Genomic DNA, 17,522 nt, shown 5'->3' on the forward strand with positions numbered 1-17,522 from the left:
TGATACCTTATCACCATTCACTTTATCTCCTAACACAGCTTAGTAAATAGACCCCACAGTTCTCAAGGATTGCACAGTGTACAGAAGACAATGGATGTACTAAGCCTTGAAAGTGATAAGGTGGAGAGGGATAACCAATCATCTCCTTCTGTCACTTTACAGGCTGTGTTTGAAAAATGGCAGTTGGGAGCTGATTTGTTGGTACTTTATCACTCTTCAAGGCTTAGTACATCTCCCCCACCAAGGTCTGAACGACACAGCCAATCACACCCTTTATCGTGGATAATTGGAGTTGTAGCTATTTGGAGGAACAAGGTTTTATACAGTCCTGAAAGCTAGACTGGAGTCTGCTTCTGCTGATCAGGTGGTCCATCATTTAAAAAAACCATTCAGAGTTGCATGCCAAGTTGATGGCGGACGCTAGCGGACGATGAATTCAGTTTGTGCATGCGTCCACACCGCACTGTGCATGCAACCTGTTGGTTACCGCCGAAAGTCGCGGAACGAATTTAGATGCAGAGATGCAATTTCAGTGGCTGTAGCTGGGAGGTAACAGGTGGTGGCTAGCCAGACGTGTCGCGGTCATGATCTACGTCTTTTTTCATAGTTACACCGCCAACGGTAGCCATGTCCAGACGGACATTCTGTGCCTCCGTAGGGTTGGAGCAATGTCCGATAGTGGGACCAATGGAGTGTCTTAATACGCACAGCGGCAAATTAGTATCGCAGCCGCTGGGCATCAATGTAGGAATCTCATCGGCTGTGGCATTAGCACTGCAGAAAAAGACAGGCACGTATATAGCTTGGAAAGTTGCAAGCTATGAGTGAGCGCCCATTATCCAACAAACAACCACACGCTTACTGCAATATAAAGGGACCTGCATGTCTGCTACATTTACGTGCTAAGAGAAGGTCATTACTCTGTAATATAAGCACTTGCTGTAGAGTAGTTAGACCAGTGATAGGCAACCTGATACACTACAGGGGCCACGAGGGGAGGTCCTCTAACCTCCACAAGGGACGCACATTATCTTACAGTATCAGTAATAAGTAAAAAACAAAAATGTAATCAAAAGAAGTAGACGCCCATCTGTAATAACATATCAGGATGCATTATATAAAAGTGTAACAAAAAAAAAAAATCGGACAGTAAAAAAAGGACAGAGCTGTGGGCCCCAGGTTGAGACTCGGACTAGTTAAAACACAGGTATCCTATTTATAATGGATTTAATGTAGGTATGCAACTTTCACTTGTTCACTCCTTAATGTTAATGTGAATGAAAAGTGCATTATAAATAGCAGAAATGTCATTCATTGGTGCCATTCCCACTATCGTGCTCCAAAATGTTAATAGTGCTCTTGAAGCTTTATACGGCAGCACACCTCATTTCTCATGCATTAATGCGATACACCAATACACCAATACATGCATGAAAATGACATTAAAACGTGTCTAAAAACAAACAAAGTGTCTAAATCATCGTTTTCCTTCATATTATTTACCCATTTTGCCAGCTCATGTATGTGAATCAGTCCTGAGTTCAACTAAATCCACCCCCACTGCTAGCTTGGCATTCTGCATTGACGTTGGGACTAAAGTGCCTCTGATCACTTAAGTTCTAGAGAAATGCCCATGGCTCTGATCTATTATCATTAGCATAGAACTTATTTTAAGCCATAGGGACATCCTGATTCTCCAAACATTAAAATATCGTAACTCCTTACACATCCTGAGTATTTAAACAGCTTACAAGTAAGAAGTTACCATGAATATTACTGTGACTACAGCTGGCTCGTGGCTGAGCAGTTTTTCATTTACTAGGGGAGAAAAAAAATATTTACTTTTTAAAACTACTCTCTGCCGATCAAGGTCCCAACACAACTAAACACGAGCATCATATCTAAACTACTGCTGTTATTAAGAGTTATTGCACATGGTGATTACTATATGGTCCTGATAACTGTCCTGCACCTGCCGCTTTTTATTATCCCCACACAATAAGAGTGTATTCAAATAGATCACATTTACTAGAAATATATTAGCAGAACTGTAAATCATGGCAAACTTTGCCTTCATGTCGTCTGATAGTTTCTTAGATCAGTAACTTAATGTTATTTTTCTGGCATATAGTTTAAAACATTTAAAAAAAAAAATAACTGGTTGACGCTCTACTGTGTCTTTAGCCAATGTCAACATTTTTTTTCCATAGGAAAATCAGTTTGCTAGATATGTGATGGTATGTATGTGTTTGGACTAAACCGTAAAGTGCGCCCATCACCTGCAGACACAGGACCTGATTCACTACGAATCGTAACTGCATATGCAATAGCGATTACGTACGCAGTTCAACTGCGATAGTATGCTAATCCACTGCGATCTCTATCCCGTCGCAGCACTACACAAGGACGCCCACTTTACTTAGCACACATCCGTAATGTTTAGCAAGTCTGCGAAACCATCGGTAACATCGAGTACCATCGCAGCCGCACGCACATTTGCACAAGCCCTGACCTTACTCAGAAATTGCTAACCTCGTTGCATGGTATGAGACTGTATACGGCATCGCATAGTGGCTAATTTATGCGTGTCCCCGCAACGACGTCCGAACGCACTTTGACACTTGCGTTTCGCAGACCACCCCCCGTCACTTCCCACAATCGGCACTTCCTGTCAATCACTCTGCGATGGGTCTGCGTAGTCACTGTGATCGCAGTTCCGATCGCAGTGGCCGGCTCATGCACTGTGATGCATACGCAGAACAAAACAATCGCCCGATTGCGTGCGTATTAGCAACTGCGCTCCTTTCTGAAGCAGGCCCACAGTTACAGCCGCCATTTTGGGGGCTGAGCCAGCATTCACAAGAGAGCAGCCTAGTAGGACTATAACAATGGTGCAGGAGAACCTCACAGATATCAGTTCCTAATGAATGGATAAGCTGGATTTTAGCGTGCATGTCAGAGGTACATTACCGTACATGTCAGAGGTACATCAGCGTGCATGTCAGAGGTACATTAGAACACACAAATACTTGCACAAAGTTAGTGATCACCATGTTCCAGGTTAAGGTGTGTGTCAATCTACAAAAAGGTCACCACCTTACCTTGTACCCGCCAAAGCGATGTTCTTGTTTGAATTCTTTGTTGTTCTTTAACCACCTCATGGTAGGGAGCGGGTTCCCTCCGGCCGGGCAGCGCAACTTCACTGTATTGGCAGCTGGAACAGCATGTAGCCGCTTCTCCATCTTCTCCGGGTATGTCCAATAAGGAGCCCCTACAAGTAAGAGCAGCCATGTTTGTTATTGGTCTCCAAACAGTGCTTCCGCCATTGGCCAACTACAACAAGGATGCTCTTCTCAGCTGTCTTACACATTTAGTTTCAAGCAGAAAGGTCGCTTTCCCATTAGGTCGCACCATTGGTCAAATCTGGTTGATTTGTGATCAATATGAGCAGCAGGATCACATGGTTGTCTGTTAGCGTCGTCAAAGGAGGACTGTTCGCACAGCCGGAGCTGGCTCATCTACATTTACAGTCATGTCCAACAATATTCCGATCAATTTCAAATCAGAATTGTGCTTGGGTAACCCATGGAGAAATACTACCCACAGATGTAACCAAGCGAAGGTATAAAATGCTAAAAGAAAAAATATCCCAGACAAAACCCCCGGGCACATGTAGTCAAACGCTTACTTATATTGCTATTGTCACTGGTGACATTGTCCGACACATCATTATCGCTGTCATCTTCATCGTCTCCCGAAGAGCTGGCTTCTGAAACAGGAACGAGACACAGTAAACAGCAATGTTCTAAAAGAAGATGAAGCACGCCGGTGTGATTAATGTAATCAGGGCGTCACGGAACAAACACCAACACTTTCTCAGCAAATGATTCTACTAGTGCAGAGCGCACACTGTACAGCCAAGGAGCACACCACCGCCCCGCGCAGCCGTTCTGCCGCTCTACAAACGTGTTCAGTGGTCCCCAGGGAACTCTGGGATATCCCACAAGGCAGTGGAAGTTGTAGGGGTAAATTATATAAGCAGCACAATTACATTTGCATGAAATCCAGGACTGAATAGGACCTAGATAGATCATTTTTTTCAGCTTTTTACGCTCATTGGGAAACCCTGCTTGCAAAGACAAATTGTCAGATCCATCTCTTTGTTTGCGACACAATGACGATGACATACAATGTATTATGGTCTGATAGGTTACACGTCTATTCTCCAGTCACTCACCTGTGACATTCACAAGGAAGAAATGAGTACTGCTCTGGGCGCCTTTATGCAATGAGCAGGCATACAGCCCTGAATCCCTGAGGAACGTCTCATTTATCATCAAGTTGTTCTGAACAATCATCGTCCTATTGCCGGATTCTAATTTCACCCCATCCTTAGTCCAAGTCACCAGGGACGCATCATTGTGAGGACAGCGCAGATCAAGTGGCTTGCCGGGGAGAACGGTAAAAACGTCCGGCTGGGAGATTTGGTATTTGGTTGGAGGTTCTGCATTGGAAGGACAGAGGGGAAGCAGCAGAGAAAGGAAAGACACCAAATGTCAGTAAAGCACCCACAGAAAATCTACTCAGCAAGCAGTGCAGACCCTACTTACTGGGATACAAGCTAGGCAGGGATTAGTGAGGTTACACAAATCATGCATTGTGGTAGTTGCAACACCAAGAGGCTCAAGTGTTCTCCATTAAAAAGACATAATATATTTCAGAATCTTTGGCTACCCAGGGTTGTGGTATGTTTTGTTGACATTCAGAATATCGACAGTGTCGACATGGCAAATGAATGCGTACATGACAAAAACTGTCAACAGTTGACAGTGGGATTTCCCATAGACAGTATAAATATAACCCTAACTGCAGCCTAACCCTAAGATAAACCTAACCTTAAAATCGGGTGTCAACATTGAGGTTGTCGACATTTTGCTAGGGTCAACAATGTGAAAGTCGCCATGTTGAATGTCTACATAGTGATTACAGAACCTTTTGATGAAATGCAACATCTCGCCTACAATTAAGTGCCTATATATATGCTGTTCTTGTCATAGACCATTTAACTGGTTATGTAAACTGTACCGCAACGATGTGTCGAGTGCCTGCATCAAAAGATGTCAAACAATTTATTTTTTGTTTAAATGGAACATAAAGCAATACAAAACACATAAATAAGGCAACTGTATAATATGATAAGTTATGTTCATATGGTGCAAAGGAAACTTCATTTTAGAAAATATTTTGATTTATTTTTTTTGGTAGCACAAAATATTCTGTGCTAATGGGTAAAAGATGTTCTGCTGCTCAAGGCTTCCGCAAAGCACTTTAGTTAAGAAGTTCCAGCTAGCTTGGTTACGAGGGCAATGTAACTGGAACCTGGTAAGGATTACCATTTAGTACAAAATGAAATTGACTTCAGGAATGATGCGCTCTCCATGAGATCTGCTGAGCACAATGCTGTTAATTTGTGAGCTGAAATGGTTTTCACTTACAGCTCTCACTTTACCCTTAACCCTTTTTTCGTCAGAGGCTGCGATGCTTTTTAATTAACTCCAGCTGACACTTGAGAAGCTCCCTATATACCATGGAATTCACTAAAGTTAACAGTGAATTGTGCTCCCAATTTGCATGCATGCCCAAAGAAGGAGAAAGAGTCGAATGAGAAGCTTGCTGCTAACATGAGTGAGCTAAAAAAAAAAAAAAGGTATCAGCTGTATCCATAATGCGTGAGCAAACATCTAGGGTTCTAATGTTTATTATGTGGAAAACATAAAAAACATTACACACGTGGTAGCGAGCTATGTACAGAATGTGTGGCTGGAGGGAGGTCATGTCTTCTTCAGGGGTGCAGAGATAAAATTTAGGTACATTTAGAAGTGCCATTTTTCTCATACCAAACATTTTTTTATGCTGCTTGCAGGTCCTCCCTTACAGACTCTCCCATAACTCTGTTATTTTAGAAAAAACTAATACATAACACTGTAAGAAAACAATATTATATCATTTAGCACAAATAAATAATATTATGGTTTTCTTTTTCATTGGGCTTTTCATTGTACTTTTAGGTATTTATTTATACCATTGGGCAGAATTTTTTTTTTAGCTTTAGATTTTTTTTTATCAGATATAGGACACAAAGCCGCCGTCTCGCAAAGTTTCTGTAGAACACCCCATACCTACAAAATTGTTTTAAGTCATTCCATGATTCAGAACCCGTAACCACCAGCAATAGTGCGGATCATTTTTGGCCAATTACTTTATAACATACATTTTGTCTCCAGAGTCATCTCATTATTTTTTATTTTTTGACTTGGGAAGTACAAGCCAATAAATTTAAAGCACCCCGCAAGGCGGACATCTCCTTTATAATAAGTGTGTGAGAGGACCATGGGACTGTTCACACCAAGGGGACTCAATTATAAAATTACGCTCAAACTAAAATGCAAAGCAGAAGACTCCGGGAATATTTTACATGATCTGTATCTGGAGAAAAGAACTAGACACAAGATGCTGTGAATGAGGGAATATTCATTTTTTGTTACTATGGCACTAGCAAATCAATCACATATCTCACTATCCTACTGTCCCATTAACACAACATTCTCGCTTTACGTACTCCACAGTTCAGGTGGTTATGATTATGCCTGTCTGGGTGGTTAAAATAGGAATTAGTGTGGTTGGTATTAATAAGGCATAGACTTAACAGACATAGAAGTCCTCTATATATTTTTTTTTTCCAGGACAAGTATCAATCACAGCCCATCTTTTTTTTTATAGAAGCTTAACTAATGGAACATAGTTACATTAAGGCTTCTTGTATGCCAGCAGAATACCTGTACAAGCTGTACTTGGTCATGGCTGGACTGCTCTCAATGCAAAGCTCTCCCTGTTTACATAAGGGTGTTTACACAGGGCTGGGTACTGCTGAATCTCCACCAGTAAAACTATGGCCCCCGCTTACAAGTACAGACAGAACCTTTATCAGGGCCACATAGCACAGAAAGGAGGTTTATTCCAAACCAGAGAAAAGGGTAAAAGTACATCTTTAAAGTTAACCCATCACCTACCCATGGTGGAGGTGGCCATTTTGTGGGATAAACCTATATTCATGGGACTGCAACCTGTCAACTGAAATTAGTGACAGCACTTTGCACCTCATGCCATCAGGTATTAATATTGGTTCAGTCCACACAATGACAGCCTCCTCTGTGTGAAACGGCAATAAATGTAGACAAGTAGATATAGTACTGCAATGTTACACAGGTAAATGTGCCAACAGGTATGGTAACACTAGAAACAATGATTTCTAGTTTCAGACTGGTTTACACTGAGTTTACAAGTGTAAAAAAAAAAAAAAAAAAAAAAAAAAAAAATGTATTCATGTTATAAGCTAAGCCGGCATCTGATTTACTATTGTATATTAATCCTTTTTTATTAGAGACAGGTTTTTTTGGGTGCATGACTTTGGCACAAGGAAATTTTTTACAACCAAGGTGTCTGTATGGCAGCTGTTCTTGGAGGGTTACACCAGAAATACTTTGTATTTGCCAGCAAACCCAATGCTATTTATATTCAGCAGTACACAATGGTCATTTTACTAAGCTTTGGAAGACAGTAATATGGTAAGGGCTGCTCTGGATATAAAATGTACAATTCGGGATTTACAATGAGCAGGCTTTGGGCAACCTGCGGCTCTCCAGAAGCTATAAAATTAAAACTCCCAATATGACCTGCCAGCAGCTAGCGAGGCATGCTGGGACTTGTACTTCTACAACCAGTCACAGGTTGCACATACTTGCCAACTCTCCCTCATTGTCTTGGAGACTCTCTGAAATAGCAGCAATCTCCCTGTCTCCCTGAAGAGTCTACCAATCTCCCTGATTGCATCTTACCCCCATTATGAAGCTTTATTATAAAAGAAAAGAAAAACAGATATATACATTCAAATGGGATCATTAGTATGACTTCCCTGCATTGTGTATAAGACACAATGATCCCTATGGTTACATCATGCATTTTCTGAAAAGTATCAGTGTGTTTCATCAACAAATAGATCTTACTAACTGCTTTGGGGCTCATTAACATTTGGATGTAAGTCAAATATATGGCGCACCTCTCAGCATACTTGCTCACTCACCCAAACTGTTGGGCTAAAAAAAAAAAAAAAAAACACATAAACGCCCCCCTTGCTGTGTTAGGCTAGCTGCCTCCACCCAGAAGAGGCAGCTAAATTGTCAACAGGCACGCCTGTCAGATGTAGCAGTACACGCCCACTTTACCACCGCGCTCATAGGTGCTGCTTTTACAATCTCCCTGATATGCTTTTTCAAAAGTAGATAATTATGAGGTTGCATACTACCAAAGGTATTACAATTGTTCTAGAGCAACCATATCAGGCCTCCCGGGATGTCTGTAAGAGTAGGTCACATTTCTTGATCCGGCTTCTTTTTCTTGTAAAGGGAAGGTGGGAGAGGGTCATTGCACAGCCTGAGCTCAGGATACAAATGCCTTGGACCACCTCTCAGAGATCCAAAAAGTATGGTTTTAAATAGGACAGGTCGTACACACTTGGACACTGAACAGGTATCCGAACAGACAACAGGTAACTAACGTTTACATTTGGGGTATGTTTCTTCTATATTCAACTTACAGTAAGCAGTCTCCTGGGAAGCTATGCATTAGTCAGGAGCATTTATGAGAGAGTCCCATGTACTGTCAGAAACATGTCCAGTGTACTCCTACAAAACATCCTGTGACATCATCAAGCTGCCAGCTTACAGTACATACATTGCCTCTAAAAGATCACATGATCTCAGGTGCCCAGTAATCTGTACCTGAGGTTAAGTATATTATACGTTACTGTAGGGCTTTCAGAGAATCGGGCTACCTTGACGATAGGCTGTAAGCTTACAAGTTTTATTAAAAATATTAACAAATTTCCCATGCTTGGATTTACTAGATACACACAGATTTGCAGCATTTTATGGCTAGCAACGATAGCAACAGTCTTTCTGCACAGTCATTTCTGCCCACACCATGGGTTTTTCATTTATGACATGGGCAGAGATTTTTCAGCCATTGTGTCTCAGTGCGTGTGGTATGTAATGTCGACAGACGTTACATCGACATGTACAATGTCAACCCTGCATGTCAACAATCGGCATGTCAACATAGCGGGATTTTCTGAATGTCCACTCCAAAAAATATACTGGTAGGTTAATAGGCTCCCAACACAAATATTAACCCTAGTGTATGTGTGTGCGGATTTGGTAGAGAATACAGATTGTAAGCTCCACTGGGGCAGGGACTGATGTGAATGGACAAATATTCTCTGTAAAGCGCTGCGGAATATGTGTGCGCTATATAAATAAAAATGGTAATAAAATGTCAACATAATGACTACATACCTGTCTCAGTAATGTTATGTGTATTAATATATTTTTTCTCAGAAAAAGGTAATTATAATAAACCATATTATAAAACCAAATAAGCGATTTAGATGGCTCTTTTTGCTACAATGATGCATCTAGTACTATCCAAACATTGTATTACGATAATTAGACATGGTCATAAATCCATGAAAAGCATACTCTACATGGCATGTCCCACTCATAATAAGCTGGAAAATTAATCCAGTGCACAGTGCCATGTGTTTCATTGGCTGTAAAACAAGAGACTGACATGGATTTTAAAATAAAAGCTATTATGTTGTTATTGAGGTAAAGGAACACACTGTGCTGTATTTTAACAATGAGGTGGCTCCGGACTTATAACATAGGGAAAATAGATTTTAAGACCAGACTGCTACAGCTTCAGGCTTCTACTTTCAATTAATATTTCTTGACTGGAATTAGTAACACAGGAAACAACTAGGCAAATATTATCTCATCAAAGGTTTGCATGAGAAAACACAAATGTACTCTATAAGCCTTCAGGTAGCAATCTTACGTCAAAATTAGCCAGGCTGTCCATCAAACAGCGGGAATGGATTTCTTAGCACTGAGAGCTATTGTGTGTTTCATTTTGCTTCTGGTACAATTTTATTTTAAATCTAATAGCATTAGTGTTCACCTCATAACCTAACGAGAACTTCTTTTTAAGATAATTATGCATTTTTATAAGCGGTGGGTGATTGAATATTTAAACATGTCTTGATTGACAAATCATTTTTAACATGTCGCCCATAAGGACAACAATGAATTTATGTAGCAATAACAGATATTAAATATTGCAATACATGTAGGGAAATGATTAGTCTTCCTCCCCAAATAAATGGCTCAATATTTGCACTATGACAGTATTGCCTATAGTAAATACCCATCACATATGAAGCACAAGTGCAACATGGCTGAACTCATATACCCTGCACCAGGGGTTCTCAACTACGGTCCTCAGGGCACAACAACAGTGCAGGTTTTAAGGATAGCCATACTTGAGCACAGGTGACTTAAGTACCTCAGTTATTCTGATTTAACCATCTGTGCTCTAGCATAGATATCACTAAAACCAGGACTGTTGGTGTGCCTTGAGGACCGAGGTTGGCAATCACTGGACTACATCATCCCCTTACACACAAAATGTATGGGATTTTTTGTTATGTATTATTCTGAACCCCCAAATAATCGAGGTAGAGACTTGAGGGAACAAATCCAGAATGGGGTTAGGTAGTCATACAAGTTGATGGCATGATTCTGAACCTTAATCTATCCATCCATATTCTATGTGTATACCACATACTGCTACATCGTACCTCCCCAGCTACGAAGAGAAATGAGCAGTTCCAAGAGTGATTGGCAGAGCTCGCAGATAAGCTCACAAGTGAGGTCACAGCGGTTAGACATTTGTACCTTGTTATTGATTACAGTCTCTCCTTGGGTAAGAGGTGAGGGTCTTTTAGTATGTGACATGGGGCCAAGTGGGCAGCCCTAGGGGTGGTGGGGGAAGGAGGTATGGTGTCATGATAAAACATTTGCATCATCATGGCTCACGCTATACAATGCTACCATTACCAGCATTGTAAAGCAGGGAGTGGGCTCCAATGACGCGATTAAACGCGAAATGAGTCAACGGCACCCAAACCGCCCACTTCACTCGGGATGTGAGCGCCCTTTAGATTTGCCCATTCTTTCGGGCATCTGGGACAACCACCTGACATCTGGGATCCTCCCAGACATTCTGAGAGAGTGGGCAGGTATGATTTGTTCGCTATAGGCAAAATCAGACAGCATTTTACCCACATGCAAAAAAATTAGTTTGCACCCCCTCCTCCCCCCCCATGCAGTGCAACAAGGTTTGTTCCAGGGTTGCTCCTTGAATCAGGACCATAGGGAGAAAGTGAAGGTTGGCTGCTTTGCCAGAAACTCTTACCAAATATAAAAGAAAGCTGGTAAAATCCAATAGGGCACCTTGACACAATCCAAATACACTGCACATTTTAATAATAGTAATGTTATAAACCTTACTCGGGCTGGGGTAATATCTCAATATAGTACTGTACAATACCTTATGCAGGCAAGTCGCTCTACATCAAGGAACATAATACTAATGTATTCTTTGTAGCATAACAGACCGGTTAAAGAAAAAAGGTCATTTACATTCTGTTATAGGACTCAACCAGAATAGAACAGGTCTCCAAAAAAATACCTTAATGGTCCGTAAACACATAGCGATCTGCCAGCGATACGATATCGCTGGCCCATCGTTATGCACCCACCCTGGTATGCTGGATGATCAATATCGATCATCCAGCACACCACCAACTTGCTGATGACTATAGCGAACCGCAATCGTCGATCGCGGGTCCCTATAGTAACTTGCTCGAAATCGAACAAGTTGACTGGTATGCACGGCCGATGGACGATATATCGCTATCGACCGTAAGTTGGTAGGGACCATTTAAAAGAACGATCTGAAAGATAACGGTAACGATAACGATATCGTTCAAAGAGTTATTTTAAAACGCTACGTGTGTACGCACCATAACACTACAAGTTCTCATCTCTGCTGTGACTTATTATTAAGACATTCTATTTGTTCTAGGCTTATTGTAAAACATGACACAGTACATAGTGTGTGGAGAGCCGATCTCCTCTGTATATTTGTATTTCTAGGTGTGTGTACATGCCTTGCTGGAAGCCAATTCAGTTAGAATATTCTGCTTTGAAATATCCCATAGATAGAGGCCATAACAACAAAACTGCTATTACTAATGCTATTTCATTGATTTGACACTTTAAAAAGTCTCCCCAAATACATATGGATAGAAGATCAGAATATTTTTATCATGATAATTTTACTCCCTTGAATGAGTCCTGTCCAGCATTTAATAAAATTAAATAATTTAGGCTTCCCTGCAGTTGTCCTGGTACTACAGCACAGTGGGCAGTACTGCTCATCCAAGCAGTGAAACACTGGAGGAATAAATATACTGGTTCAGGTGTGTTCAGCAGACACTGCAAACAGGATGGGCAACATTGCTACCATACCTTTCAGAGCTGCACATCGCAGACAGACTGACAGCCTGGAATTCAAAGAGGAACAGATAACCCTATATTCTGATGCACTTCTATCTCATCAGGTGTCCCCTGCAGGGCAGCCTCTGTAAAAAAATTTTTAATTTAATAAAAGGTTCCCCCTGGGCAAGGGAGGAACCACGGCTTTGAATTCTGGAGGGGACGTGGGGGGGGGGGGGGGGAAGGCTGCAGGGGAAGAGGACTGATGAACTTCCTGAAGATTGCAGAGGTTTCTCATGATGGCAGAGATTGGAGCTCTCTCATGATGGCAGAGATTGGAGCTCTCTCATGATGGCAGAGACTGGAGCTCTCTCATGATGGCAGAGACTGGAGCTCTCTCATGATGGCAGAGACTGGAGCTCTCTCATGATGGCAGAGATTGGAGCTCTCTCATGATGGCAGAGATTTACACAAAGACAGTCTAACCACAGTACATCATTTACCATCTTCTGTGCATTGTAACAGTATCTAAATTTCATAAGTGTAGTGATTTTACCAGATTGTAAAATGCAGAATTACAGTTCTAAAAACCAAAATAGCAAACCATTGTATTGCATGCTACAAAATAGAAATCTCCAAATAAATAAAAAAAATCATCAATACATGCCTCAAACTAATGAATGGGTATTTTACACTGCTAGTTTATTTTCCTTTTGCTAAAGAAGATATAAACAAGCATTACAAGTTTGGCTGCTAACATGTTACATTCGCAAACCCAGTCGGTGACTTAGGACAAGTGATACAATAGCCCCACCCAATAACGAGATAAGCTAAATGCATCACCCAAGTATATACCAGGACAGTCATGGAATGGAAAATAAAGACATAGTTCAACCTCTAAGCAAACATATTAACAATATATTAAGTCTAATACCACCATTAATAATAATAATAATAATAATAATAATAATAATAATAATAATAATAATAAACAACATTTACAGTTTATATGATATTCAGAATAATATGTTTCTTTCTTACCTTCTGGTTCCACAGTGGTATCCTCCCCTCGGCTGTAAGATGGACGGGCGATCACCAAGCCGACCAAAAACAGGCAGAGCAGCAGCATACCGTCAGTGCACCCACCCCCTGCTTTTCCTGAGCGCCACAACGAGAACAACCCCATCCGTCTGGCTGTGAGCATGCATGAGATGCAAGCACCACTACGTGGTCCCCGATAATGTGTGGGAGATCCTGCAAGAGATCAGCAGCAATATTAGTACTTGTGTTTTATCTACTTAGGTAATATTTAAATACATTTACAAGCAGATGAGAGAGAGAGAGAGAGAGAGAGAGAGAGAGAGAAATAAAATTTACAGTATATGAAGGGTTAACTAAATAAAAATGTATTTAAAAAAAAGCAGCTCTACAGCGTGTTAGTTTTAGTGCATTTTATACCAAATTTTCCCAGCACATATAACCCTAGACCCAACTAATACTCACTATTTAATATTTCAGTCACTTCTGCATTCACCAGCGAAACAAGTATTATAAAAACACAGAGCTTGTGGCCTTCTAGGACTTTTGGGGGGCAGATTAGATTAACCACGAGGTACTGCGATGACAATCCATGGCAGAGGTTCCCAAACACCGCCATTGCAGTACATGTTTCAAGGATACACATGCTTGAGCACAGGTGACTTAATTAGTATCTCAGTCAGTTTAATTTAACCATCTGGACTCAAGTATGGATATCCTTAAATCCTGGACTGTAATGGCGGAGATAGGGAACCCCTAATTGATGGCTTATTTCAGCTTTTACCTCCGAGTTGTGGCAAATAGAAGCAATGTTTTACTTATTCTAATGTCCAGAAATGCGAGCAGCCGCACAGAGCGTGAGGCTACAACGGGAGAAATGCCGATTTTTCGGGTAGTCCCCTGGAAGAGTGGGTGGATATCCCGCCTTAATTGTGGAGTGGGCAGGATAGCGAGTTAATACTAGGAATCATGGATCAGTAGGGAGGGGATGTTGCTAAAATGATGCAAATCACTTTTTTTTAGCCCCACCCTCTCCACACTGACCTGCTGCAGTTTGCCGTGACAGGGGCGGGGCCTAATAATGCAATATAAGTGGCCTCTCAAAGTGGTCATCTGGATCTCTCCGGGAGAGAGTTGTACAAGTTTTGTTCTCGTCTGTACCATTTTGTACCAATGTACTTTGTTGGATATTTTACCCCTATGAATGGGGCTGTGGAGCTTGTGTGGTGCCATATAAAAGATAATGATGAATATCTCCATTGTGTGTAGGCAATAGGTGCTCATAAGGCCAGAGTCTTAGAACCCCAGCGACAGCGTAATTTCCTGCTGCCTTGATGTTATCCTAAACTTAGATTGTCACTACTAAATGATTTCATTCCATCCCTCAGCATTTAGCAAAAACTATTTAGAGATGAAATGTTACCTTCCCCCCTCCCCCTTCTGCTCTCACATTTGGCAGCAAGCAAAAGAATGCAACCCATAACTTAAACATTAAGATACCAAACACTATAATCCGATCTCCTAAATCATTCCTAAATTCCATGAGCAGCAGAGAGGTTTTAATCCAGTTTTATTAGGGTGGTAGTTCTGCAAAGCAAATAAACCACATACAGAATAGCAACTTGCCACATCTCGTGATAAAAATTCCTCTGCTCCAAAAATATAGATCTACTTTTTAATACATAGATGTGGTGAGAAGCTTTCATCTCAGAATGAAGTGTGGCCGGCTTTACTAAATATATGGGTCGGAGAACCAGAATATTTTGGAGAGTGGGCAGGAGGAGAGTGGTTTAGGCATATTATCTGCCGTTACTTGTACAGTTCCTAAATGCTCAAGGGGGATGCCTGATTTAATGCCTTAAGCAATGCAGGAAAGGGATGGGAGTATCCAAGGACAGTTATAGTGTAAAGAATCACAAGGGACTCGTAAAGAAACAGGACAGCAAGAGAGCATACATACATCTTTTACACAATATGATACGATTATAATCCTGCAAATAAAATTCTTTTATATACATTTTTCTCATCATAAGCAAAAAATAAATAACCTTCCTAGCCAGTTCTTATAAAAGTTCAGTTAATACAGTTAAATACAATAGCTAAACTCCGGCCTCTTGTTTTCATTACAAACCACACTTGGGGGCAAACTTATCTCATAGGAGACTGATAGATATGTTGATCTTGAATTAAAAATGACATGTGCTATGCTATGAACACAGGAGCATGGTTTAGTCCATTTCTCCAAAATAGTTTTATTTCTATAAAACTGGATGGAGAAAAATACTCAGATATCAGCCACACAAATCATAGGCCACAATAGCATCATCAGGCCTTGCTAACATTCAGATCAGCCATAACATTTAAACCACCTGCCTAATATTGTGTAGGTTCCTCTCATACCACCAAAACAGCTCTGACACGTCAAAGCATGGACTCCACAAGACCAATGAAGGCGTCCTCTGGTATCTGACCAAGATGCTAACAGAAGATCCCTTAAGTCCTGTAAGGTGCGAGGTGGGGCCTCCATGTCTCGGACTTGTTTTTCCCGCACATCCCATAGATGCTCGGCCGTATTGAGATCTGCGGAAATTTGGAGGCCAAGTCAACACCTAGAACTCTTTGGGCGGGATGCATGACTCATTGTATTCAGGATTATGATGCATCCCGTCACCCTTTTGCATGCATGCCGACATTAATGAAGAGAATCACAAAGGACAGCTCTCTCTCTCTCTCTCTGTAAGAGCTGTCCTTTGCGAATGAGGGACTTACAGATCTATGACCCAGAAGTCCCTATGGTGTCATTGTGCGAATGCTCAGTATGATACACGTGCCGTGGGGGAGGGGGGGTTACTCGGAGGGATTAAATTGGATCTCTCTCACAAAACTCTCCGAAGAGAAGCCCGTAGACTTCTATAGTGTAACGCCCCACCGCATCCAAGTGATGCATTGCGGGGCTTGGTGCATATGAGAAATGCGGTCACACCCGCATTTTCTGGGTTTGACCGCATTTCTCATGTTGCTGGATCCCGTCCTTTGTCATGTTCCTCAAACTGGTCCTGAACAATGTTTGCAGTGTGGCAGGGCGCATTATAATGCTGAAAGAGGCCACTGCCATCAGGGAATTCCGTTCTCATGAAGAGGTGTAAATTAGGTAGGTGATACTTGTCAAAGTAACATCTACATGAATGGCAGGACCAGACGTCTCCCAGCAGAACACTGCCCAGAGCATCGCACTGCCTCTGCCAGCATGGCTTCATCCCATAGTGCATTCTGGTGCCATCTCTTCCCCAGGAAAACAACACACATGCATCCGCCCATCCACATGATGTAAAAGAAAACGGGATCCATCAGACCAAGCTGCTTTTTTCCATTGCTCCGTGGTCCAGGTCGGACGCTCACGTGCTTAATGTAGGCGCTTTCAGCGGTGTACATGGGTCAGTATGGGTACTATGACCAGTCTGCTGCTTGCTGCGATGCACTGCATGTTCTCACACCTTTCTATCATAGTCCGCATAAACTTTTTTTTTTCTAGCAATTTGTGCTACATTAGCTCTTCTGAGGGACTGGACCAGATGGGCTAGCCTGCACATCCCCATGCGCATCAATGAGCCTTGGGCGCCAATGACCTGGTTTCCGGTTCACCAGTGGTCCTTCCTTGGGGCCCACCTCGCATCCTTCCTTGGACCACTTTTTGGTAGGTATTAAACCACTGCATACTGGGAAAACACCACAAGACCTGTCATTTTGAAAATGCTCTGACCAAGTCGTCTAGCCATCACATTTGGACCTTGTCAAAGTCACTTAGTGTAGGGGTATGCCCAGCACTTATGGAAATGCTGGACTGCCCCCAAGCTTTCCCTGCAGTGTGAATAGATGCCATGTGCATGGCATCTATTCACTCGCCCATTGATTTTTTTCACATGATCTCCCCCACTGCGGGACTCTGCAGCCCGTGGGGGGTTAGGCTTTCAGTGGGGCACTGCCATAAGGGCAGAGGGCATTTCAGCCCTTTCAAATTGGCCAGGGAGC

The 17,522-nt window shown here is 41.8% G+C and overlaps 1 protein-coding gene across 6 annotated transcripts in view; it reads right to left on the reverse strand.

The window, feature by feature from the left end:
* The window catches only part of FGFR2 (fibroblast growth factor receptor 2), an 81,296-nt gene that overhangs the window by 36,894 nt on the left and 26,880 nt on the right, over positions 1-17,522 (reverse strand). For 4 of the 6 annotated variants that reach the window (XM_088450504.1, XM_088450501.1, XM_088450503.1 and 1 more), the window contains exons 2-5: positions 13,497-13,709; positions 4,238-4,504; positions 3,689-3,769; positions 3,102-3,271 (exon numbers count right to left, since the gene is read on the reverse strand). In XM_088450504.1, coding sequence (XP_088306630.1) covers positions 3,102-3,271; positions 3,689-3,769; positions 4,238-4,504; positions 13,497-13,709 — 731 coding nt within the window. The remainder of the gene's footprint in view (positions 1-3,101; positions 3,272-3,688; positions 3,770-4,237; positions 4,505-13,496; positions 13,710-17,522) is intronic. The other 2 variants (XM_088450502.1, XM_088450505.1) reach the window with 2 other exon arrangements.

The sequence above is a fragment of the Taudactylus pleione genome, unplaced genomic scaffold (genome assembly GCF_031769625.1).
Source record: "Taudactylus pleione unplaced genomic scaffold, aTauple2 ptg000518l, whole genome shotgun sequence".
In the NCBI taxonomy this organism is placed as follows: Eukaryota; Metazoa; Chordata; class Amphibia; order Anura; family Myobatrachidae; genus Taudactylus; species Taudactylus pleione.